The sequence below is a fragment of the Gossypium hirsutum genome, chromosome D04 (assembly GCF_007990345.1).
Source record: "Gossypium hirsutum isolate 1008001.06 chromosome D04, Gossypium_hirsutum_v2.1, whole genome shotgun sequence".
In the NCBI taxonomy this organism is placed as follows: domain Eukaryota; kingdom Viridiplantae; phylum Streptophyta; class Magnoliopsida; order Malvales; family Malvaceae; genus Gossypium; species Gossypium hirsutum.
In genome coordinates this window covers 15,409,881-15,435,493 of record NC_053440.1, presented here as the reverse complement: position 1 = coordinate 15,435,493, position 25,613 = coordinate 15,409,881, and the positions used below count along the sequence as shown (strand labels likewise).

Genomic DNA, 25,613 nt, shown 5'->3' with positions numbered 1-25,613 from the left:
TATTCTACGTAGGGTCAAAGTGTGTCATGATGATACGAATGTTATTACTGCCCGGGTTTGAGTCTTAGGCGCCAAACATCAAACAATGCTACGTTTCATATCTATTTTCCACTTCATGTCTTCTCTATCCCTCAACTGCCTGTCCGAAAGCCAGATATGATGTTTACTTGGTTTTTATAATATATATTTAAAAAAACCACTTGACACGTCATACTCACGCCATTGTTTCACCACCACCACACTCCTCTGTGCCCCTCTTTAACTATCAGGGGAAAAAATCCGATAGCATGTTAGGGCATGTTAAAAACACAACGTATTCACATAAGGTTTAATCCTCACTAAAATTTTCTTATACAATCCAAGAATGCCATAAATAGTTTTAAATACCAAATACTCGAACACAATTGATATATGTAAGTTACAAGAAATTTACATTGTGCACATGCAGAACAAAGATTGGTCTGGTGCTGACTGCTGAGAGGATTAGTTTCTGAAGAACCAAGTCTTATCTAACAAGAACAATTCATTTTAAAGCATCCTATCTGAACTACTGTCGAGAAATAGGTGCCGTTGGCAAGGATGACGGCTGGTTATGAAAACCTTCAGAGCTTTGGAAACTCTGGTAAGAATTAGTTGATGATGTGGCAAATAAGGAGATGCCACTCATTGCAGCTCCAGCTATGGAATAACCAGGCAAGGAAGGCTGCTGTGATGTCATGCTATAGCTATATGTCACCCCATTTATTGATCCAGCAGTTGGCATGTACTGGGGCACAGCATACGGTGGCATAGGCGGCAGTGGTGGCAGAGGTGGAGGAGACGATGATGGAGGAGGTGGCACCTCATTTAGAGCCAACTGCTGGGTGGTGGTCACAACATTATGTTGGTGTGATTCAGGATGCGAGAATGGTGGAACTGAGGCTTGTTGAGGATTCTGAGATGGTATGTAAGACTGGTCATTCTCACGCTTAGATCTCTTCTCAGAAGGGTAATCACCAGACGAGTCTTTCATAGGATTACCGATGACACCGTCAGAAGCAAGGGAAGACAAGACATAGGAAAGCATCTCCGCAGAGGATGTTGATGCAGTTAGCTTCGCTGCTACTGCAGCAGCTGCAGATTTCCGAGGATCTTCCTCATTGCGGCCAGAATTATCAGGAAAAGATGCTTGCCGGGCATACATCACAGGAGCTGATTGCTCTGTAGCTGATGGAATAAAACTTTGAGGTGCAATAGATGTTTGAGGTTCCTTTGAACTTTGCTCAGCTACCAACTCGGGATTGTCAATATTTAAAAATTGTCCGCAGATGTTACCGGCATGTTCCGATCGGGACTGTGCCACCTGTAAAAAATGATGAGCAATATCAGAATGCATGTATTTACATTAGTAGCTATTTTTTAAATATATTCAAATTGAGATATAGAAGTGTGTGCTGTCAGACCTGAAGCTCAGCACGAACTTGCTCCAACTTGAATTCCTGGCAACAAAAGTAAATCAGCTTTATTTTTTTTAAAACAACCACAAATAATATTTCTGTAATTAGATTAGTCAAAGTAACCTGCTCCTGAAGAGCCTCTCTCAAATGTGAGACTAGACTAGCTCTTGATGATGCAACAGCTGTTAGCTGCTGAATACAATCCCTCAATACAGCATGCTGACCCTGGACCTCCTCCACAAGTGCAGATCCACGGAACTGCCCTGTTCAAAGGAATTGGGATTGAAAAACGATAAGTGTCTTGAGATATGAACAAAATCTCCATGGTAATTAACCATTTTTCAAATGAGAAATATTTGGTCTCACAATGTAGTAATAGCCAACAAGGATGATGAATAGTAGTTAAAGGTACTAACTTCTTAATAAGCAACATAAGTGCAACTCAAATATGCTGGCAAAATGAACAATGCAGATCATACCTGTATTGACATCAGTACCAATTTCTTTATCTACTTTATCGATACAACTAATAGCATTCCTACATTTGCTGAATATAACATCTTCATCCATCTGACTACCATAAACAACTTGATAGGCTGACACTATTTTGTCCACTGTATTTCTAACAGGTTGCTTCTGCTAGGACAAATATAAAGGAGAAATGACATTAGTCCATGACAAAAACATAACTGCAAAACAGAAAATGCAATCCACATGGAAGTTATCTTACCAGCTTTACACCTACATGCCTGCCATTTCTATTATTGTTTTCTGATTGTCTGCCAACAAGCTCTTCCTTGAGAATTTGTCCCTGAGAACCAAATACTTTTCTCTCTTCCCATATACGGATCTAAATTTCAAAAGTAAAAAGAAAAAAAGATATATATCATCTAATTTGGAATTTGATCATTTGAAACAGTATCACAGCATGAATTTAAAGTACATATGTATTGAAAGAAAATACTAACCAACCATACACAATATAACAATAAAGTGGAAAAAAAAACATCGTGCATTGTCCAATGATTGTTCCATTAACAGCATTTCATTTGTCAGAAATTAGACAAACACCACAATAAATACCAAGACAGTGAACTCCACCTAGAAACATAGTTGTACTGAAACAAAAGTTCAACTGCTGGACCTTGACAATTAAATAAGTACCACCAGGAAAAGTGCAAGTACTTTCAACCAATCAGAACCCAATGGATACTAATATAAGTGATGTTTGAAACTCAGCCTATGCCTAGTTATAGACAAATTTATTAGAATAAGAAGTGAACAAAAAGTGAGGATCGACATGACAAAAATATAACTGGCAACAGAAGCATAATGTCATCATATTATGAGCATAAACTTAGCATCGTCAATTTAACTTTATTTAGTAGCAATATCACATTCTTAAGGAACCTAAGTGCAACCACTCAGGTCTTCCATTTTACAAGACAAGTTAAGCACTTTGTTTTTGTCACTTTAGGTCATGAATCAGGGCCATGAGTCATATTTAACCCTTCACTTAGATTTCAATTAAAAGCCCAAGAAAACAAGATCTATACGGAAATTTAGGTGGCTATACCAAACGCAATGCAGCATTCCTTCCAAACTCGTCTCCATTTTCAATCACATCACGAAGAGCATTAGGAAGAACCTTCCAAAATTCACCAACAAATTCCGAACCCTTACGCCTGCTATTCTGCAAAATATCATTGGCAAGATACAGAAAGGCCAATCTCTGCTCGCGTGGGGAGCAATGAAATTGTCTGTCCCAAGTTTCAACAACTTGTTTTGCCTTATTCATATGGAAAATACACCAATGTGATAAAGCTTAACAAGTTAAGGATGCAAAAATAAGCTTTAAAAGTTCGTTTTCTGTAACTTAGATGGCAACTAGATAGCCACAACAAAGCAACATAAGCAGTAAGTTATGTATGAGAAGTAATAAATGAGTATCTGATCAATTATTATGCCTGCCAGTTGGTGAAAAACATGACCCCACAGCGAAAGCAAGACCGGCCAAAAACTAACCGTCCTAAATAGCCAAAGAAGCACAGAATCTGCAATTATTTTCTGAAAGGATACTCTCTATGCTCGCTTGTGAGTTATTAAGCTTGGCTAGCTTTTCCACCAAGATTTGAGCATTAAATGAACTGCCCATTGTTGCTACTGAAGGCTGAGCAACAATGACAAACAGTAGAGACCTTCAAAATCCAACCTTTCAACAGAAGCCACAACCTGAATTACAAAACATGCATGCTAACTAAGCAAAACCATATTGAATTGCAAAGTTCATATAAACAACAAACATTTTAGTGAAAGGATGATATGCTTTGAAAGTATACTCCAATAAAAGTGCAGCTTATATAGCAATAACCTTAACTAATATTCCACAACTAAACAATTCCTGATTCATAAAAGTATTCAAAATTTAATATTTTTCCCTCTTTCATAGGATATATAATTCAAATTTATCTTTTTACTGCTAAAATAAAATTATTCTTATTTCTCTATTTTATTTTGTTTTGGTCATATGACACCCCACTAGTCAGAGAATATCATGGAATAATGATACTTAAATCACCATCAGTTGGTTTCAAGTTAGAAAAAGAAAAATGAGAGTGAGTCTCCTATTTAAGAAACAAAATTGTGAATTTGAAGCAGCACGCTTTAAGCTACAAAATAAAATTGAAGCATAAGGACTTGAAAGCAAGAACTAATCAAGGAATGATTTTTACAAAAACTTAGCGGTGCCAGAATAATAAATAAACAAAGAAAACCTTAAGAAATAGAGAATGAAGGAGAAGGAGAAAGAAAAGAGAGGGAACCTGCAAAAGGCGACTGCCGGAGACGCAGGCAAAAATCAACGGCGGGTGAGTATAAAAGGTGGGCCGATAGTGGTGGTCATGGAGAGTGAATTAGGGAAAACATCATTCTATTTGGGGATTAGGGTTTTGTTACGAAGTGCGTTTCTTTGTTTTGCAGAAGGTTTCGTGCGGTTAACTGTATGAACTGGAGCTTTTGGTTCCTTTTTGAGTTTGGAATCTATTAAATCCTTTTTCTTTTTTTTTTTATAAAAAAATATTTTTGTTGGAGGTAAATTCCATTAACCTTAGCATATGAAAAAGATAATTTTGAAGGAATATAAGGAAAATATATTGTAAAAGTTAAATTTTAAAATTAAATTATTTTTAGAAAATAATATTAAGATTTAGTTTGTGAGACCATAAAATATAACATTGAATTATATTTATAATTAAAATGACAAAATTTATCTCTCTACTCTAATCAAAATTTGTTCTACTTTCTCAAATTCTGCACTTTCTCTTCTATGAAACTTTCATTTTTTTTCTACCAACCCAAAACCAGACAACATTCCCAAACTTTAAAGAGATTTGGTAACCTTTGTTGGGCGGAAGAAAACCATTAATGGCGGTGGAGTCAAGCTGGGATTTTCTTTTTATTTTATCAAGTCACCGAGTTTGGGTTCATAAATACATAGTCACTAGATTTGTCTAATCTTCCATATTCAGCTTACTTGTTAATGGCATGGGATTAACAATCTCTATACTCATAATGCCACTCCTTGTAGTTTTCGGAAACAAAAGTTTCTCGCCATCCAAATAATATTGGGTACATTTAATTTTTAATTAATGTAAACAATCATGAAATCAATCTCCCTTCTTCCAATATTATCTAAATAAATCTTAGAACTCATATTATTATAATTAATTAGTTTTTTTATCCTGAATTACTATTCCATAATAAATTCATCTTATATGAGTTTAATAAAGTTTAAAGATTGTTCTTATAAATATGTATTGTATTGTATTGTATTGTATTGTATTAAATAGGAATACAAAATATATTATATAAATTCCACGTTACAATTCCAAAATCAAAAAAAAAGTAAGTTTTATTATACAACTAATCATACGAGACTGTTTAAATCAACATTGACCAAAATTAGAATGTACTGTAATTACGTTAAAATAATTCCAATTTACAGCATACACAAAATTAAATCAAAATACAAAATCGTATCAACAATGCACAACATTACATATTAAATTTTGTAATATGTTTTTTCAAACTCACACACGCATTCATTTAAATTAATACTATCTAAGCACGGCCTACAAATCAATCCCACGACACTAGAGATATGATGAATACCATTGATCAATAGGTCAAATGCTAGCGTTTCATAATATGTTTTTTATTCATAATTTATTTTTGCAATGTCATTTTATATATGAGTTTTTAAAATGTTAAAATTTTTAAAATATGTTTTCTTTTTCAAATTTAAATACTAATTATTAATTATTTTTATAATATTTTATAAATTACATGTTTTAAATTTTTTTAATACTAATTAAACTATGTATTTTTTAAGATTAATATTAAAATTTGTATTGAATAAATTTGTTGTAGACTTAAAATCTATACCTAAATAGTTAACTATACTAATCAACTTTAAAAAATTGTAAAAAAATAAATATTAAAAAAAACATAATACATATAAATAATATAAATGTTTTCTATGAACTAAGTTACAAACAAAATGGTGTACTTATACCATAAATAAATTAACAAATAAAATATTTAAATATTAATTTAGATAGTCGTTTATATGTATTAGTACATATCATATTTAATTGAATGTTATTTTAACAAAACAAATTGAGGTGTCTTATAACCTCTCCAACTCGGTCTAGACGTTAAGCCGGAATTTGAAAAATTACATTAGTCACTGAAATGGTCCAGTAAGTTATCAGAATTTATAAAACAGTTATTTTAAAACATTTATTTATCTTAGAAAACTTAGCCTATTTTTAGAAAATGGATAAATATAAAATTGATACCCAAATTTGTTCACTTCTTCCATATTGATACTTATGGGTTTTTTTGTCCTAGATTGGTACCCAAACTTTTTTTCCGTCCACTATATTAGTACCTGAGCCTAACACCGTTAAGTTTAAGACATATAGCGGCAAAAAATTGTGACACATGACATAAATGACGTTATGTTGATGTCATAATCTAAAAAAAATTAAAAAAACTTATTTTTTTTCTTTTGACTTTTTTCCCCCAAATTTTTTTATCGTGTAATTAATTTCCTTTTCTTTTTCTTTTTCCTTTGTTGATGACATTGGAAACTTTGATTTTGTTTGAAATCACATTGTTAAGTCCATGTACAGTAATTTGTAGTAATACAGATTATAATTGTAAAGCAAAAAAAAAAAAAACCCAAATTCAAAGAAATACTCTTCCTTTTAAGGAAATGCAAATCTTCATCCATTCTTCATCATTAAATTAAGTTGAGCATTTAAAAATTTAAACAAACCCCGATAAAAAACTTCAAATCTTAATCACCAAAGTCACCACTAGAGTTGTTCATGGGCTGGGCCGGGCTGAACTCAACTAAAAATTTAGGCTCATTTGCAAGGCTCGGGCCCAAGCCTGACCTGGATAAAAATGCTAAAACTCGGGTCTTGCCCGCCCGTATTAATTTTTTATATAATTTTTAAATATATATAATACATAAAAAATACTAAAAACATCAAAATAAATATTTCCCAACAAATTGAAAATAAATTTTAAAAAATATTTATACTTAAATAACACTAAGATAGATGCAACTTAACAAGCAAATGCCTCTAAAATAATAACAAAATTAATAAATGTATTTAAAATAATAACAAAATTAACAATAAAATAAGTTTTATACAATATCCAAATAATAATAACAAAATAGTAGCAACATAATAGTAAAATTGTAGCAAAATAGGGAGATTAAAAAAAGTAAATTTTTTGTCCTTTAGTGAATTCGGGCCGGGTCTGGGCAAAAAATACCTTTCTCGAGGCCCAACCCGTTTTTCAAACGGGCCTACATTTTTACCCAAACCCTCCCACATTTAGGGCAGGCCTTCAGGCCAGGTGTCCTGACCCATGAACAGGTCTAGTCACTACAATCTTTTGTCTTTACTTCTTTTTTCTCTTTGATTTTATTTGAGTGGAGAAAACCAAAACATCCCCTTTCTTTCTTTTTAATCAACTCTAGTTTTGGTAGGGGCGTTGAAGGGCGTAGAAGAGAAAAAGTCTAGGATTGAAATTTGAGTAGGAGTTTTTCCTAGACTACGTTTTAGAGTGGTAATTAGTTGCTTGGTCGAGCAGCTGCCCTTGAAAGTTGATGGTTTAGAAGCTTGAAAGTGGGGTGAATGAGTGGTTGAAGGAGGAAGGAGTAGTGTCGGGCATCTGAGATGGGGGTGGAAGGAAGAAGATAGAAGACATGAGGACTGATAAAGGAGTATTGAAGAAGATTTCGGGAAAAAAAACCAAACCCAGATCTCATAAATTATTTTCGGGAAGAAAGATGAAGAAGCGTAGAAGCAGGGCGAAAAAATGAAAAAGAAAAATAAGAAAAGAAGAGAAAAGGGAAGAAAATGTGGGAAAAAGAAAAAGAGGTACAAGAGGACACCATGTGGCGGCGCGCAATAGGCCAACGCTGCTACATCAGCAAAAAATTAACGGTGTTAGACTCAGGTACCAATTTAGTTGACAGAAAAAAAAAAGTTTGGGTATCAATCTAGGACAAAAAAACCATAAATACCAATCTAAGAGAAGTTGACAAATTCAGATACCAATTTTATATTTAACCCTTTAGAAAAACTCTAGAGTTAACAGAAAAAAAAAACGATTAGTTTAACATTTTTCTTATAACGGTGACTACCATTGAAAACTTAGTTAATTTCTAGTTCATTTATTACTCAAAATTTAATTATAACCTATCAACAAAAAAGTGATCTTTAATTCAGTTTTAATTAAGTTAAATCAAAATTATTTTATGCATAACCAAATCTAATTCCATGTTCAATATCCTAAATTCAAATTAAAAATCATGCATGCTAAACAAACCCTAAACATAAATCACATGTCATATAAAAAAACAACACAGTTCCGAAATAACAGGAATTATAGAAATAAGCCTAATAATATTTTTATAAAAAAAACTATTCTGAGCCATATACCATGTTCGCGTCCTAACCTATGGGTTATTTGTAAATATAGAAAATAAGGGGGAGTGAGCTTTAAGAAGCTCAGTGTGAGTTTGATCACAATAAAATCAGTGCAAATGATAGACAAAACATATAGAATCACGATTCATAGCATAACTCTCAACAACAATTTTAGGATATCAGTATTTCAGATTAACTCATCAAATATCATCTTAGAATTCACAGATTTGTATGTGCATGCTTATGAATGCAATGCAGTTTGAGTTTAACAGAAAAGATCCTACCTTACCGCTACACACCATAATAAGAGTTCCTAGAACTCTTCCATCCCTACACACCATGTTGTGGATGAACCACCAAAGTTACAGGTTATTACATTGCCAGAAGGTTGTGAATGCACAATGTATTTGCAGATAAAAGTTACTAGAATATTTGTGGCTAAACCACCAGAGTTGCAGATTATTAAACTGTTAGAAGTTCCTCCTTTCAAAGTGTCCCACCCCATGCAATGTAATATGTCATACTTGGAACAGAACAGTACAGAAATGGTAGACATGCATAAACATGTATTTGGTTCAACAATAGCAGTAGACTTGCTTAATATGTAAACGATTTAATAGTAGCAAAAGGCATGTTTAACATGTAATTGGTAATACAGTGACAAAACTTAACAGTAACAATTTATCAAAAATATAGAGACAATAGGCATGTATCATTACATATCATGGGCTCAATTGGATGAAATAAAACACTAAAAACAATTCAAGAAATATCCAAGCACTAAACTGCATATAACATAAATTTTTGGGCAAAATTGTAAAACAGGGGTCGTGTGGTCAGACCATGTGAGAAGCTATAGGTCGTGTGGAAGAGTTACATGGCTGTGTGGCCATACCGTGAAACAAGTTGTGGTCGTGTGGTAAAAGATATAATTCCCTACAGTAGGCACATGGCTGTGTGGAAGGGTCGTGCCCGTGTGAGAAGCGAACTAGCCTAGGATTTATAGGGCACATGGCCGTGTGGTCCAACCATGTCGTCCATACGCCCATATGGGAGACCGTGTGTCCGTAAACCTACACATGGTTTGCCTAGATTCTCTTGTAAAATAACACATTCACCTGGAGCCCAATCGGTGTTCCTTATGATCAAATCTGATCCGATGCAACCAGAACAGGTCCTTCAAGAGACATTTAAACACAAGCTAATGATTGATTTCGAGATTCGTCAAGATTATCGAAAGATTCGACAAGAACCAAAAATATTGAGTAATTGAATTGAAAGATTAATGTGGATCGATGTTATTGCGGAATTTACAAATTCTACTAATTGAAACGTATGTACTTACCGAACCTTGTTGAAAAAAAAAATAGATGCTATCAAGGACACTAACTACTTCACCACCAAACCTAATTCTTGATTAATTATTTCAATTAACCTCTAAATTTTAATGCTTGACATGTCTAATGACCATGATCTGTTATACGTATTAGTAACTACGGAGTTTAATTGAATTTTGATTAATCTATTTAGAGAACTTCCATAGAAATCATTCCTTTTGATTATATTTTAATTATTTTGTAAAAGAAGTTCATTCTCTAAAATCTTCATTAAATAGCATTATTTGATTTCCATAATTAAGGAATTAATTAAAATCCGTATTTTGTAATAAAATAGCCTGAATCACGTTTGATGCTAATTATTGTGACGTGCAAACCTTAATTAAAGTTGTTCAATTTGACCTTAAATTAATTGTAAGATTACGTATTCTAGTTAGCATTACCTTAATTAACATTACTGTATAATTACATATTTTAGAAAGATTACTTAATTAGACCTTCGATTAATTAAATGTTGATGCGCCTTACACTTTCAAAAGAATAATTCATTTAGAACTTAAACTTGCTTAAATTATTCAAAAACCTTACTGTAAAATATATATATACTAATTTTTTTATCCGTGCGATGCATAATATTATTGTATTTAATAATTAAAATTAAATAAATTGGTTCATAATTTTTTAATTTTTAATATTTTAAAGATAATACGATTACAAAGGTTTAAAATATCATAATATTAGAATCACTTTTTAAAAAAATTATAATTGATATTAGAATCAATTATAATTGGTTAGTAAAATGTTTTTTTTAAAATAATTTGGTAATAAATTATTTACCAATTTAAATAAAAAAATCGTTTGGGATATATTTTATTTAAAAAATTGTTTGTGTGCAATGATAAGGCATATTACACTCCTAATGGGAGGACGTAGGTTCAAATCTTGAAGACAACATTTTTGGGAGAGGTAGTCATGAATACCGAACATGTACTATAAAACGGACATACATAATATAAAAATAAAATAGTTTTTTGTCAAATCACCCTAAAATAGATAGAAAAGTTAACGTTTTTTTAACTTTGTTTATGTAGCATGTTAACATTAAATTTTTTTTAGAATTTAAAAAAATTATAAATTTTATTTTTAAAAATTAAAAATTAAAAATCATTAAAATTATTTAAAATTATAAAATATATCAAATATATATTTAAATTTTTAAAAATGAATTAAATGTTGATGTGTCATCCACGTGGCAATCCATGTGTATGCCACATCAACAAAGTTAACAAACGTTAACTTTTCTATCTATATTGAAGTGATTGACAAAAAAATACAAGTTCAAGTACAAAAAAAGGAAGACCGAACAATTAAATGAAGGGCTAAAATGACTTATTTTGTAATGTTGGAGGGCCAAAAAAAATATTATGACTTAAGAATTATAAAACTCTCCTAACAACTCAATCAATAGGTTGATAATAGAAGGATTTATGTTGGAAATTGACCCATAACACTATTTTACCACCCTTTACCTCTTTGCATGTGCCATTCACTCCTCTATCGCCATTTTTCATTTCATTTCTTACTCTCAAAAATCGTACACCCGTCGTCTAAAAACTAACATGCAAGTCCAAATCTCTAATATATTCACTCCTTTTAAGTTTTAACGTAGGATAACTTGTATTCCCCCACAAATTAATCAAGAACTTCCACACTTTACTCATCAAAAAAACATGAAATCAACACCCAGATGAACCTCTTAAATTTTATGATTAATCCCTTCTAATTTATATAGTAGTTAATCGATAATAATAAAGATATATATTTGGTGAATTAGTGAATTACAATAACAGGGAAAAGCCTAAATAACAAAGGCGATTAGCGTGACTCGAACTCAAACCACACTAAGGCAGTGAGAACCTTGACCATCAAGCCATTACATGAGGTTCTAAATTATATATTTTTACAATGTATTAGGGTTGAAAAAGTAAATATCAAAACTAAATTGAGGACTGAAAAATAACATTTAACAAATTAGAAAGTTTAATTAATGCATGGCAAAGAGAAGTCTATACAAAATTGTGATCTAATAGTGAATTTCTTCTTTTCTATTCTTATTGTTTTGCAATCGACTTACACGTTTATTATAACAAATATATTAACTAAATTCAGTCAACAATAATGATTAACCTGAAATCAATTTTTAGTATAATTATTTGATCACCAAGTGTTAAGAAATTATAAAAATAGATGACATTACTCTAACTATGCTATTTAAGCAAGGTTTTCTTATTTGTGGAGAAATTTACTTTACTAGTTTCTTATCCCATGCACGAGTTAGTTGTATATATTAATTATAATATATTAAGTTAGTTTCTTATCCTATTTTTTGTTATTCTCTACTTCTTGCTGCTCAAGTGTCAAATTCAACATGGTACCAGAACCAGATTATTCTCTGTAAATTGGCGATCGTGTATTGATTTGTTCATCATGACACCAAAAGTTGTTTCAAGAAATGAAGACAGTCAGCATCATCCTCGAATGGTGGTGAACAAATGAACTTACCTTGTTCAGAGCCTGGATCAGCGGTTTCTGTTGTTGGTAAGAAATCCATCAATTTCTCAAGCATGATACTGTTAAATTTGGTGAGAGTAATTTTCTTTTATGGAAACATCAAATCATATTGATTCTTAAAGGGTATGATGTGCAAGGTTTTGTATTAGGAACAATTAGTATTCCATGTCAGTTCTTGGCTAATAAAGATGGGCAGTTAATTGAGAATCTTGAGTATGTGCTGCATAGACAGCAGTATAAGCTGCTAGCATCGTGGCTGCTATCAACAGTAAATCATGAAGTCTTGATCTATCTTACAAATACTCACATTAGTTTTGAGGTTTGGGCAACTATAGAAGGGAGATCTGAAAAAAGTTGTTTTAGGAGGAGTAATTCGCAGTCCCTTGGAGAATCGGATTGTTGGTTTCCATCGAAACTCAAACTTTGGACCATTTTCGATGGACTGTTAGTTTGCATGATAGAGGGGATCTTTAGATTTATGAACTTACTCCTGTAGGTGTAGAGAATGTTCTTTTAGGAGCATTGATTATGATAGAGATTATGTTGGTAGGGTTTGAGCTCCTCTTTTATTAAAAAAGTAATTGAAGCTACACAAATCAAAATCACGAAGGAAAAAGGTTACAATCAAAATCATGTTTCTCATACGAATACTGAAAAAGGTTTTGAAAAATGCAAGAAGAAATTACATGGACCAAAATCATAAAGTTGGAGTAGGTTCAATGAATTTGGAAGAAAAGAGCAAAATTATTGTATATCTGCTAATCACCACATTGCGTGTTTCGTTACTATGGTGGCACATGCACATCTAATTCAAGCATCTTAGCCCCCTAAAAGCAACAACAAAAAAGAAGAGAAAAGAGCTCCCAAATCCTCACCACCTTGATTTGGTTTTCTTGATAGAAAACAAAAAGGGCTGAATTTTCTTTTCTTTAATGATTTCTCAATTATGTTTTCCTCCTTGGCATGGAACTAGTGCTTCCATCAAACAGTCCTTCAATATAAGCCTCTATATCTTCAGGCTGGAACTTAATGTACTTCTCTGTTTGTCTTCCAGGGGTCAAGTATCCCGAGAACCTTCCCAAGAAGGATCTGTATGCTGGTATAATCACACCTGCTATGGAAACCCTCAGCTCTGATTGCATTTGCTTATCGGACACCACCCACGAGCTTTGTGTCCTGTGAATTTCTTCGAACATGGCGTTGAAGCTCTTGAATCTCTCTTTCAGCGCTGGTTTCACCACCTTGCCGTTCACGTTCAGCCCCTCCATGTTTAAACAATCTAAGAGCTTCATCCAAGTCTCTCTCTTGTAACTCTGATGGTAGTTCCTAAGTTCATATGATCTCTTCTTATACCGGTCATCCCCCATTGCTTGGTGGATCTCCGGAGACCCTTTGATCTTCTGCAATATGTAGCGTCCATTGTTCATCATGAAAATATTGCTCAAGGCCACGTCCTTGTAAAGCTTAGACTTTGCCTCTAGAATGGAGTCCAACAAGTCCATTATTTTTATCAAATGCCTTGAAAATGGGGATTGATTTTCATCATTGTTGCTCTGAGAATTGCCTTGGTAATCCCGAGGCTTGCTCGTTGAATGTTCCTTGAAAACTTGCTCCAAGGTGTCCGTATACTCATCACATGCATATTTGAGATAATTCATTGTATAGCGAGTTAAAGGATGAACTGCCCCTCCAGGAACTGGGGTTCTCCCTGTATCAGACTTGATTGAATTCTCAAGATCACAAAAAATGCAAATCGCGGTTTCGCCAATCTTGCTCCGAGTCGCCGTTAACTCTGCCTTGAGCTCTTTGGCGCATTCTTCAGGAAACAGACTATCAATGGCGGAAGAATGATCTTGCAAGGTCTCATAGATGTCAAGAAATTTGAAGAGTTTCTCGGTGGAACGCTTGCTAAGGGCAATAGCTTCAGCGAAATTGAGGAGTTGAAGAAATAGGACACGGATGAGGTTGGCAAAGAGGCTTTTAGCTACAGAAGGGTTGTCGGAGAAGATGGTTTGGGCGAGCTTGTGCTCCGCGGAGAAGTAGATATTAGCACATTCTTTGAAGGCCCTGACCCATGGAGGGATCTCCCTTTCCATTGCTTCCCATTGCATCCTTTGTATGTCATCCAAACTAATCTTCTCGAATCCTAGCTTGTTCAAGGTCTCCTCAATTGTATTCCTCCTGGTGACCATGTACACCTCGTAGCATTCAAACTCATATCCCCCCGAAATCATCAGCTTGGAAATTTTATTCAAGGTGGCCAAAACTTGCTTAGAATACCCTGGAAAGTTGGGCTCCTCTTTTGCTTGATCCTGACCAGCGTCAGGGCTTTGATCTGCAGCAGCCTCTACGGTTCTCGACTCTTCCAGGAGAACCCTGAACTCATCCTCCAAATAACTCATAACTCGTTGGTGAATCCTCCCAATGCGGTTGATTAAAGGACCCCGACTGGAATCCGATTTGAAGACTGTGGAAACATGTCTATGCAGCTTAGACATCTGCTCCACAACTTTATGAAACCACCCATCATCCTCAGGATCGGGAACAGGACACCCCTTGGACTTTTCAGGCACTTCAAGCCTAGATACTTTGTGTTCAACGAGATCCAAATACTTGTCAATGATGTCTGGAATCTCTAGAGCCTCCTCCCCCGACAAGAAATGTTGAATGTCCTCCCAAGCTTTTTCTAAGGTGTATTTTATCTCAGCTTCCTTTGCTTCGCCTCCTTGTTCATTAGTTTCATTCTTGTCAGCTGCAGCAGGGTCCTTTTCCTTGGAACTCTTGAGGGACTCTGCCCGTGGCACCGAGTTCTTATGGTCATGGTCTCTGCTCTTAAAACTCGAAGACTTGTCAGGGTTGTGATTCATTTCCAGGGGTAAGGCTAAGCTAAAGAAGAGGGTTGTAGGGAAAAGGAAAACAAAGATGAAAGGTAGAGGAAAAAGTAGATAGAGAAAGATGCAAAAGAGGTAGCAGAAATATCGGTGTTGTAATTCGCAACTATTTTCGACTAGTGAAATTGGTTTGGTTGGAAATGGTCCAATGTGAAGACAGGAAATGGTTGTGGGGTGTGTGTGTTTTAATCTGTTTTTAGGGATGTGAGGGGTTGACCAGTGGCCTCTTTCGCCACCTTTTGGTGCTTCCCACGTCGCTTCTTTGCTTATGCTCTTCCAGTACTTCAATTATATCAGGTACCTCTGTTAGAATATTAATTATGAACCAAACCATATTATATTATGTACCACACACCACGTTTTATGACTTTATCGATTTGAAGAAACTGCAGGGTTGTTTCTTATTTTGTAACAAAAATTTGAATGAATTAATCAAGATTATATATGCACATGGATCCAGATTGCATAGTAGTATCAATTTTTAAATATTGGATACAAAGCTTAAATCTGGTTCAGTAACTAGTTTTGATCTTTTTAAGGAATTTGTATAAATTTATTAAGTATTAATATATGCTTTCCATTCGAATAACTATTTATTTATCTCAAATTATAAAATAAAAATTTAAAGGTTAAAATATGTATTTCATACCTGTTAAATTTAATTTTCTTATTTCAAATATCAATTAGAATTACATCAATATTCATATTATATAGTTCAAATGGCATAAAACATTACTAAAATACCTATTAACACAAACATACAAAAACTCTATTTACATGCCACTTATAATCGAGCCAAAGTAAACAAATATAAGCTTACGTAAAGCTTAGTAAGTCCATAAAATAAAACATTTCATACATGTCAATTTTAAGTTTACAATTCATACATAACATAGAAATTACATTCCCATTGCCTTGTTTCCTTGTTTCTACCATGTCAAATTGTTAAGCCTGGATAAATCAAATCATCGAAACATAACATGCCAAGATTCATATACCAAATTATAATCAAAGTAACATAATTCATCATGTCATCTTGTTTCATTTCCATTTCAATAATTAACTGTTTTGCTCGGAGAACAATAGTAAATTGACTTCAAATACGAGGGAGGGTAATGCTCACACAAGCTGACAAATGGGACATTAATCAATACACGATACTGTTCACATAAACTTTAGAGAACCTGCAACACATTCAGAATCTTAAGCCATTGGTACGATATCCTCCACCAGTACATAGTACTAGATAAATGTAACACCAGCACAGAGTGCCTGATACTGTAACACCAACATTTTTTACATAGTACATGATGCTGTTCACATTTTTTACTATTTATTAACATTTTACACTTTTATCTTAAACTTTTACCTTTAATTCAATTTAGTCCCTAAACTCGATACTTTCAAATCTATCACAATCAAAGCTAGCTCTATAGTCCCTATACAACTCATATTTATCATTTTTTACAATAATTTCATGCAACTTTCCTATTTTAACAATTTAATCCTTAAACTTTAAAATCAATCAAACCCACTTTACAAAATAGTCCTATTTAACTATCAATCTTATAAATATATCATCAAACTTTAGAAACATCATAATTTCATCCTGACATAACTTAAAACATATAACTTTTTTATGAATTAGTCCCTAGATTAGTTAGATTAAGCTACAACGATCTCAAAAACATAAAAATTATTAAAAACAGATGAAAAATACATACCATGCATTTGATTTAAAGCTTGACCGAACTAAGCTTTAGCTATGGTGTTTATTTCTTTTTAGTTTCGGTGGAAAAAGAAGAATGAATAGGAATAAAAATGTTTTTACTTTTGTTGTATTATAACTTAGCTAACATTTGAATATAAAAATAACATATAAACTATTTATTTATCTATTTACAACCGTCCACTATAGATACTAAGGTTTATTTACCATTTAAAGTCACCAACTTATGATTTTATAATCAATTAGCCCTTTTTAAACTAAAAGTGATTGAATTTTATGATTTTTACGATTTAATCCTTGTCATTTAATTAACTATCAAATCACTAAAATTTCCGAATTAAATTTTAATACACCTATATAAAAACTCCGTAACTGTTTAATAATAATATTTACGAGCTCGGTTTACGAAAATGTGGTCCCAATACCTTCGTTTTTCAAAATCACTTGATTTTAGGGACAAACCACTTTACTTAACTATTCGTTCAATTAGCAAAAACCATCAAATCAAAATTTAATATAATATTATATTTGACTTGTAAATATCAAATAATATTATGGACTCACTCATCAGATTTTTTACCTCGAAACTACTGTTTCTGAGACCACTAAAAATGGACTGTTACATTCACCGTGCATCCCTAAAATAACCTCCTTTTTAAACCAGTCCCTAAATTTTAAAACATTTTGATTACATCCCCAAACTATTAGGTTATATCAATAAGACATTTTCATTACTAAAATCATTAATTTATCACTAAATGAGACGTCAGATCTTAATTGTCATAGTTTAAAATGAAAAAAAAATAAAGAAAAATGAATATTGTAAAAATCTTGATTTTAAGATTTTCGAAACTTTACAATCTTTTTTTTTTGTTTTACTTTATTTTAGTTTTAATTTTTAAAATTTTTGTAGTAATGTTTTACTTTTCTTTAAAACTTTTATTTCAAATTATGCCACAAGAATTGGCACGACTTTTAATGGTTAAATTAATTATTTTAATGATAAAATAGTTTAATTGATATAGCATCCGTAGTTTAAGGATATAATTAGAATGTATAGAAATTTTGGGACTAATTTAAAATGAAAATCATTAACTCTAATTTATAATATGGGTATGTTTTTTATAACATTCATGCATGTTAAGTATTACCCCTTAACTAAATAATAATTATCGAAATAAAAATACTGGTAGGAGGAGAGAGCGAGTGAAAATTTGCTCCAAGATTGGTGCGATTGCTTTTCTTGTTTTCTGTTTTCGAGTGTCGGCCTTTATTCTTTGATTGAATAATTGGGCAGTGAAGGTGTGTTTTTGTGTGTCCCTATGTAGTAGAGTTTCCAAAATGGGGTTGGTGTTCTAACCGAGGATAGTACGGTGGAAATTAACGTGGATGTAGACATTGTGTCAAATCTGCGGGGGGAGTGTTTCGGAGAACAGTGGTCTTCGTGAATCGGTGAATCTTGTCGTTTCGCCCTGTGTACTATTTTTCTTTATTTTATGTGTTTTCTTGCATTTTACGTGTTTTTTTGCATGAACTCTCGTTTTCTTGCATGGAAATCGTCCCTTTCTTATGCTTTAATAGCCAGAAAGTTTGACTTTTCTATGTAATGTGCATGAAAAATTAGTTTCTTGGGGTTTTAAATATATGCAGTTATTACGAGACGATTCTTTGTTGCATGCTTTTTCTATCTTTGCTTGTGTCGACTCGTTCTCCTCCATCGAATTTCGAGAGTTTTACTCCTGGTTCAATTGGTGTTGATACCGGGTTACAATGTGCCATATTGTACTTCTTCAAAATTCCCTTTGCATATGCCTTTTGTGACACAAAAATACCTGTCTTTTCTTGTCTAACCTCCAAACCAAGGAAAAACTTCATTAAACCCAAATTTGTCATCTCGAATTCTTGTGTCATTTTGTTCTTAAAATCTAGTATCATCTCACCATTGTTCCCCATAAAAATGAGGTCATCGACATAAAGAGCAACAAATAACATATTACCTCCATTCTTCTTCACGTAGAGGGCATGTTCATAAGGACATTGTTTGAACCCGTTCTCCTTGAAGTATGTATTGATACGAGTATTCCATGACCGCGGTGCTTGCTTCAACCCGTAAAGTGCCTTCTTCAATTTCAGCACTTTCTTCTCTTCTCTATTTTTTATGTACCCGGGTGGTTGATCGATGTAGACTTCTTCTTTGAGCACACCATTCAAGAATGCCAACTTGACATCCATTTGAAATATCGGCCATTTAAATTGTGCCGCTTGTGCAATGAGCAACCGGATTGTCTCCATTCTTACAACGGGAGCAAATACCTCATCATAATCGATTCCCTCCTTTTTCTTATATCCCTTTGCAACAAGTCGCGCCTTGTACCGTTCTAACTCGCCTTGAGCATTCATCTTTCTTTTGAACACCCACTTCACACCAATGGGTTGACTTCTTTTCGGTAATTTCGTTAACTCCCATGTGTTGTTGCGGTCAATTGCTTTAATCTACTCATCCATAGCAGTTTGCCACTTCTTGTCTCGCACTGTCTCTTCAAAACTTAAATTCTCGGAATCTGCCAAAAGACGTACAATATGTACCTCATTTTTTGAATCATACAAATCTTGCAAACTTCGCATTTTTGGTTGTTTCGGTTCATCTTCATCATCGGTAATTTCAAGATTTGTCGATATGATTGTTGGTGTAGCGATTGATGATCCTCCATCTTTGATGATAACCTCCGTTAAGTTATTCCAATCTCACTCGCTTGCTTCATTAAATCGTACATCACGACTTACCACAACCTTCTTTCTTATCAGGTCGAGTAGCTTGTATCCTTTTGTTTTCTCATCATACCCAATAAAAATAAACCTTTTACTTTTGTCTTCGAGCTTCGTTCTTCGTTGATCCGGTACATGTGCATAGGCCTCACTACCGAATACTTTGAGATGAGAAACTGATGGTTTTTGTCCGCTCCAAGCCTCTTGTGGTTTTTGATCATCCAACTTCACATGTGGACATCGATTTTGCACATAGATGGCACACTGCACTGCTTCCGCCCAAAATTCTTTCGGCATCTTCTTGCTCTTGAACATTGATCGAACCATGTCGAGAACAGCCCGGTTCTTCCTCTCGGCCACACCATTTTTTTTGGGAGAGTATGGTGCAGTTAGGAATTGTCTTATGCCTTGCTCCTCACAATACTCCATGAAAGCCGTCGAAGTATACTCGCCACCTCTATCAGATCGTACAAATTTGATGTGTCTACCAGTTGCTTTTCCACCATCACTTTGAACTTCTTGAACACCTCGAATGCCTCGGAGTTTTCTTTAAGGAAATAAACCCATGTTTTTCGTGAGAAATCATCGATAAAATAAATGAAATACCTTTTACCGCTAAAAGATTCAGGGGTGATTGGTCCACATATGTCGGTATGAATCAATTCGAGAAGTTGCTTAGCCCGATATTCTGCATTATTTTGAAATGAAATTCTCGCATGCTTGCCAAGTACACATTATTCACAAAATTTTCCCTCATAGTCCATATCTGGTAGCCCATGCGCCATGTTCTTCTTCACCAACTCATTTAGACCACCATAATGTAAGTGGCCAAAACGAAGATGCCACAGCGACGCATTGTCTTCAACATCGACTCGCAAACATTTTCCTCGAACACTTTTCAAATTCAATTTGTACATGTGATTTCTCTTCATTTCAACTAGAGCAACCAAACGCCATTCCTTATCTTTCAAGTGTAACACCCGATCTTTCATAAATACCGTATAACATTTTTCCATGAGTTGCCCCATACTCAAAATGTTGCTCTTGAGGTCTGGTACGTAATACACATCTTGGATTGACCCAACTAATCCATCCTGTTGTAAATAACAAACGCTACATTGGCCTTTTACCTCAACCTTCGACGCATCTCCAAACGACACATGTCCCGTTTCAACCTTTCGCATCTCTTTGAATAGATGCTTGTGCCCGCACATATGGTTGCTTGCACCCGTGTCAAGGTACCACACCATGTTGTTGTTGGTGTTGACTTCGTTGTGTGCCATCAAGAGAAAACTTTCTTTTGCCTCCTCATTTTCCGTGGTTAGGTTGGTTGTCTCTTCCACCTTTTTTGAGACGCGACATTCTTTCGCGAAATGTCCCGCTTTACCACAATTGTAACACTTATCAGAGTTACAAACCTTCGCATAGTGACCATATTTTCCACACTTGTAGCACTCGACATTGGAATAATTCGACCATCCGCCTCTTCCACGACCATGTCTTTTTCCACGCCAATTTTGTTGGTTTGAATGCTCCTTCTCCTCATAATTCCCTTCTTGACCTAGGCCTCTTCCACCACGACCATTTTCTCGATCTCCATGACCACGACCTCTACCTCGAAAGCTCTGAGAATAGAGAAATTTTTCGTCTTTGATTGATGCCTTGGTTTGAAGTGGTTGCTCGAGTGTCTCCTCTTTCTTCTTTTTCTTACGTTGTTCATGTGCCTCGAGAGAACCGGTGAGTTCATCGACTGTGAGCGTTGCTAGATTCTTTGACTCTTCTATGGCACATACAACATTTTCAAAACTGTCAGTTAATGATCTCAAAATCTTCTCCACAACTTGTGCATCGGTTAACGTTTCTCCGTTTCAGTTGAGTTGGTTCACCACGGTTTGAACACGCGTGATGTAGTCGGAGACACCTTCCGATTCCTTCATCTTCATGCCTTTCAACTCACCACGAAGAGTTTGAAGGCGGACTTGTTTAACTCGGCCAACTCCTTTGTACACCTTTGCTAAAATGTCCCACGCTTCTTTTGAAGTTGTCGCACTTGCAATCTTCTCAAAGCCTGACTCGTCAACAGCTCGGAATAACATGTACAATGCTGCCTTATCTTTCGATCGCATTTCTTTTAACGCCTTATTTTGAGCCGCCGTATATCTCGCAGTAGTTGTCAGTTCTACGAAACCTTCTTGGACCACCTCCCAACCATCTTGAGACCCGAACAGAGCTTTCATTTGGATGCTCCAATTCTCATAGTTCACCTTTGTTAGTCGAGGCAATGACACATTACTAGTCACACTCTCCATAGCTTTGATACCAATTTGATAAAATTGTTCTCAATGTAAAATTGCTCACATCCATATAAAATGCTTGCAAACTATTTATAGATTATAGATAACCCTTTAAAACAAAAAAAAACTGAAAATATTAAATCTAATAATAACCAATGACTCTTGACCTTTTATTCTCCTAAACAAAAACTACTAATTTAAACCCATTAAAAAACAACATAACTCTTGACCTTTCAACTCTTGACCTTTCACTTACATAACTCTTAACTTTTCATTTAAGTTTATTTAACAAAAGAGAGCCGATCTAGAATGGTTCGAATGATGCTTATAGAAAGTCTATCACCATGTAAGGCGATGGCTGGAGACCAGCCCCGCCAAGAGCCATGAAGCTTTTGTGTTAGAACTGTTGTGGGTTGGGGAACCCTACGATAGTTTGGGAACTTCAACAACTTATCGTTGCTAACAACCCCGATATGGTCTTTTTCTGTGAAACAAAAATCCTTTCTAACAATTTTGCTCGTATTAGAAATATTTGCAAGATGGATGGTTGTCTGGCGGTTAGCTCAAAGAGGCATAGTGGAAGCCTGGCGATGCTATGGAAAAATGATATCGACGTGGTGATCCAAAACTACTCAAACAACCATATTGACTCGATTGTGTGCATGGAAAACCAAAAATATATTAGGTTTACTAGCTTTTATGGCAATGTTGATCCAAACACTAGAAATAGATCATGGGATATTCATAGAAGGGTGGGAAGATTGGTGAAGGAAGATTGGATTGTTGAGGGTGACTTTAATGGTATTATAAATGAAGCCGAAAAAGAAGGTGGCTGAAGGACGCCAAGGGTAACTACGGAAGACTTTAGAGATGTCTTGGAGGATCTAGATCTTGTGGACTTAAAAGCGAATAGAGGGTGGTTCACTTGGGTTAATAACCGTGAAGGTAATAAGTTGGTCAAAGAAAGGCTTGATAGATTTCTTATGTTTGCTAATGCTATTAATAAATTTTCTTTCATTGTGACTAACATTATTAGACAAGCCAACTCGGACCATGATGCGGTCATGTTGGACACCTTGGGTCAGAAGCCTAAAGCGAATATCAAAGACCTGAGACTCTCCTTCAAGTTTGATGTTTGTTAGGTGAGAGATACGGAGGCTAAGAACATTATAAAAAGAGTTTGGAGTAGGGAGGATACTAATATCATTGATAAAATGGAGAATGGTCGGAAGGTGTTAAGTTTTTGGTAAAATGATAAGTACAGGAAAATGGTTAACAACATTAGAAGGCTAATGGCGAGAATTGATAAGCTTATCAATGGCCCTTATGTAGATTCAAACGCTGATAGTTTAAGAGTCGTTCGTCTCAAGTTGGGACACCTTTATGACAAGAAAGAAAGCTACTAGGCGTAAAGATCACGAATTAGATGGCTTAAAGAATGCGATAGAAATATTCGATTCTTTCACGTCAGGGCTATTCGTAGATTAAAAAAAAATTAGAATTGATAGAATCAATAATGATAATGGTAATTGGGTGACAGATATCCATGATGTTAGCAAAGTTGCTAGAGACTATTTTAGTAAATTGTTTAAGTCTACTGCTTCTCCAAATGTTGAGAATTATATTAATGACATTCAAGTAAAGGTTACTCATGATATGAATGCTAAGTTGGCTAAGCATTTCACAGATGAGGAAATCCTTGATGCCTTCAACCATATGGATCCGCATAAAGCCCCAAGGATTGATGGCCTCTTGGGTATTTTCTTTAAAGAGAACTAGGAGGTTGTGGGTAAAGATGTCCTTAAACTTTGTCATGAAATTTTAGATGGCAACAAGGATATCTCTTTTATTAATGAAACGATTATCATGCTTATTCCTAAGATTAAAAATCCTGTGGACATGACTAACTTTAGACTTATAAGTTTATGTAGGGTGATCTACAAGATTATCACTAAGGTTTTAGCGAGTTGTTTGAAGACCACCCTCTCTTTTTATATTAGTTAGAACCAAAGCGCTTTTGTTTCGGGCCAGATGATCCATGATAACATCCTTATTTCCTATGAGATGGTGCACTATCTGTAGAGCTCAAAGAATGGTTTAACAAAGGGCTTGTCATAAAGCTCGATATGAGCAAGGCGTATGATCAGGTGGAGTGGAATTTCCTCGAAAAAGTTATGAAGAAGTTGGGTTTTGAAGATGCTTGGATCGATAAAGTCATGCGATGTGTTAGAACGGTGAAATATGTGGTGAAATGTAACACGACTCTTTCGGAGACTATTACTCGAAAGGGGTCTTGGACAAGGGGACCCCCTCTCTCCTTACCTATTCTTATTTTGAATGGAAGCATTCTCGAGAATGCTATTAAATGTGCAAGAAGCCAACCTCATTAGAGGCATTAGGGCTAGAAGAAATAGCCCTCGTGTGAATCACTTATTTTTCGCTGATGATGCTCTTCTTTTTATAAGGAACAACAAGAAGGAAGTTGAGGCTTTCATGAGAATCCTTAGAAATTTTATGCTTGCTTCGGGTCAACAAATAAACTTGGAAAAATCTATGGTTTTATTTAGTCTGAAGACTCCCATGGACTAAAGACGAATGTTGGGCAACATGCTCTGCATGAAAGAAGTTGAAAGTTCAGATAATTATCTCAGTTTTCCCTCCATGTTGGAAAGAAAATGTCTAAGGCTTTCGTTAGTATTATTAATCGTTTCTCATGCAGGATTAATAGTTGGTCAAAAAGACTCATCTCTTATAGGGGCAAAGAAATCTTTATTAAATATATATTACAATCATTGCCAACTTACGCTTTGTATGTTTTTCTCGCACCTAGAGGTTCTATCGAGGAGATGCAAGCAAAGATGTGAAGAATGTGGTGGGCATGTAAAGATAAAGGGCATGGGTGGGCTATGCTAGCTTGGGACAAAGTATGCATGTTGAAAGGAATGAGAGAGCTGGAATTTGGAGACATTCGACTATTCAACATAGCTCTTCTTGGCAGACAAGTGTGGAGGTTACTCACGATCAAGGACACGTTGTGTTATGATGTCCTTAGCTCTAAATACTTCCCTGAAGGTGACATATTTCAATCCAAAAAAGTCGATAAACCGTCGTTCACATGGAACAGTATTGCAACTGTTGCGAGAGTCCTCAAAGATAGGTTTGGGTGGCAAATAGGGAATGGTGGAAAAATTGATATCCACAAGGACAACTAGAGTTTCGAAGGGATTGAAAACGATTTGATTCATGATTTTGGTCAGACTGTTTATGAAAGGAAAGTGCACGAGCTTTGGGATAATGAGAGTACGTGCTGGAATATTAATAGAGTTTATGAGATTTATGGCAGTTATATGGGGGAGCGAATATGCAACCTTCCTTTCTTCCCTAACGGTCCGAATGATAGCATAATCTAATTCCAAAACCATCATGGTTCTTATACTTCTAAAACTGCTTACTCGTGGCTCCTTCTTAAACAAGTGGGCATGGGGCCTCATAGATTTTTTTGGAAAACGATATGGAAACTTAAAACTCTCCCAAAAATTAGGGTGTTCGCTTGGTAGTTGGGTCATGAGCTCCTCT

The 25,613-nt window shown here is 34.7% G+C and overlaps 3 protein-coding genes across 4 annotated transcripts; 1 reads left to right on the top strand and 2 right to left on the bottom strand.

The window, feature by feature from the left end:
* Window positions 1-322: 322 nt before the first annotated feature.
* On the bottom strand, window positions 323-4,544 carry LOC107948370 (regulation of nuclear pre-mRNA domain-containing protein 1B). Of its 2 annotated transcripts, none has more exons than XM_016882885.2 (8): window positions 4,259-4,544; window positions 3,516-3,668; window positions 3,013-3,260; window positions 2,167-2,286; window positions 1,916-2,075; window positions 1,560-1,699; window positions 1,443-1,478; window positions 323-1,342 (listed from the first exon to the last, which is right to left on the bottom strand). In XM_016882885.2, exons 2-8 carry the CDS (start codon window positions 3,589-3,591, stop codon window positions 548-550), a joined length of 1,575 nt encoding a protein of 524 aa, XP_016738374.1. In that variant the 5' UTR covers window positions 3,592-3,668; window positions 4,259-4,544; the 3' UTR covers window positions 323-547. The 2 variants fall into 2 exon arrangements, with proteins under 2 accessions (XP_016738374.1, XP_016738384.1); XM_016882895.2 differs by having other exon boundaries at window positions 1,916-2,072.
* An 8,528-nt stretch (window positions 4,545-13,072) lies between these two features.
* On the bottom strand, window positions 13,073-15,578 carry LOC107948386 (exocyst complex component EXO70B1). Its single transcript, XM_016882919.2, has one exon. The coding sequence runs from the start codon at window positions 15,222-15,224 to the stop codon at window positions 13,302-13,304; it is 1,923 nt and encodes a 640-aa protein (XP_016738408.2). The 5' UTR covers window positions 15,225-15,578; the 3' UTR covers window positions 13,073-13,301.
* A 9,326-nt stretch (window positions 15,579-24,904) lies between these two features.
* LOC107961516 (uncharacterized mitochondrial protein AtMg00310-like) lies at window positions 24,905-25,249 on the top strand. The gene has a single exon (XM_016897660.1). It carries the CDS (start codon window positions 24,905-24,907, stop codon window positions 25,247-25,249), a length of 345 nt encoding a protein of 114 aa, XP_016753149.1.
* Window positions 25,250-25,613: the final 364 nt, after the last annotated feature.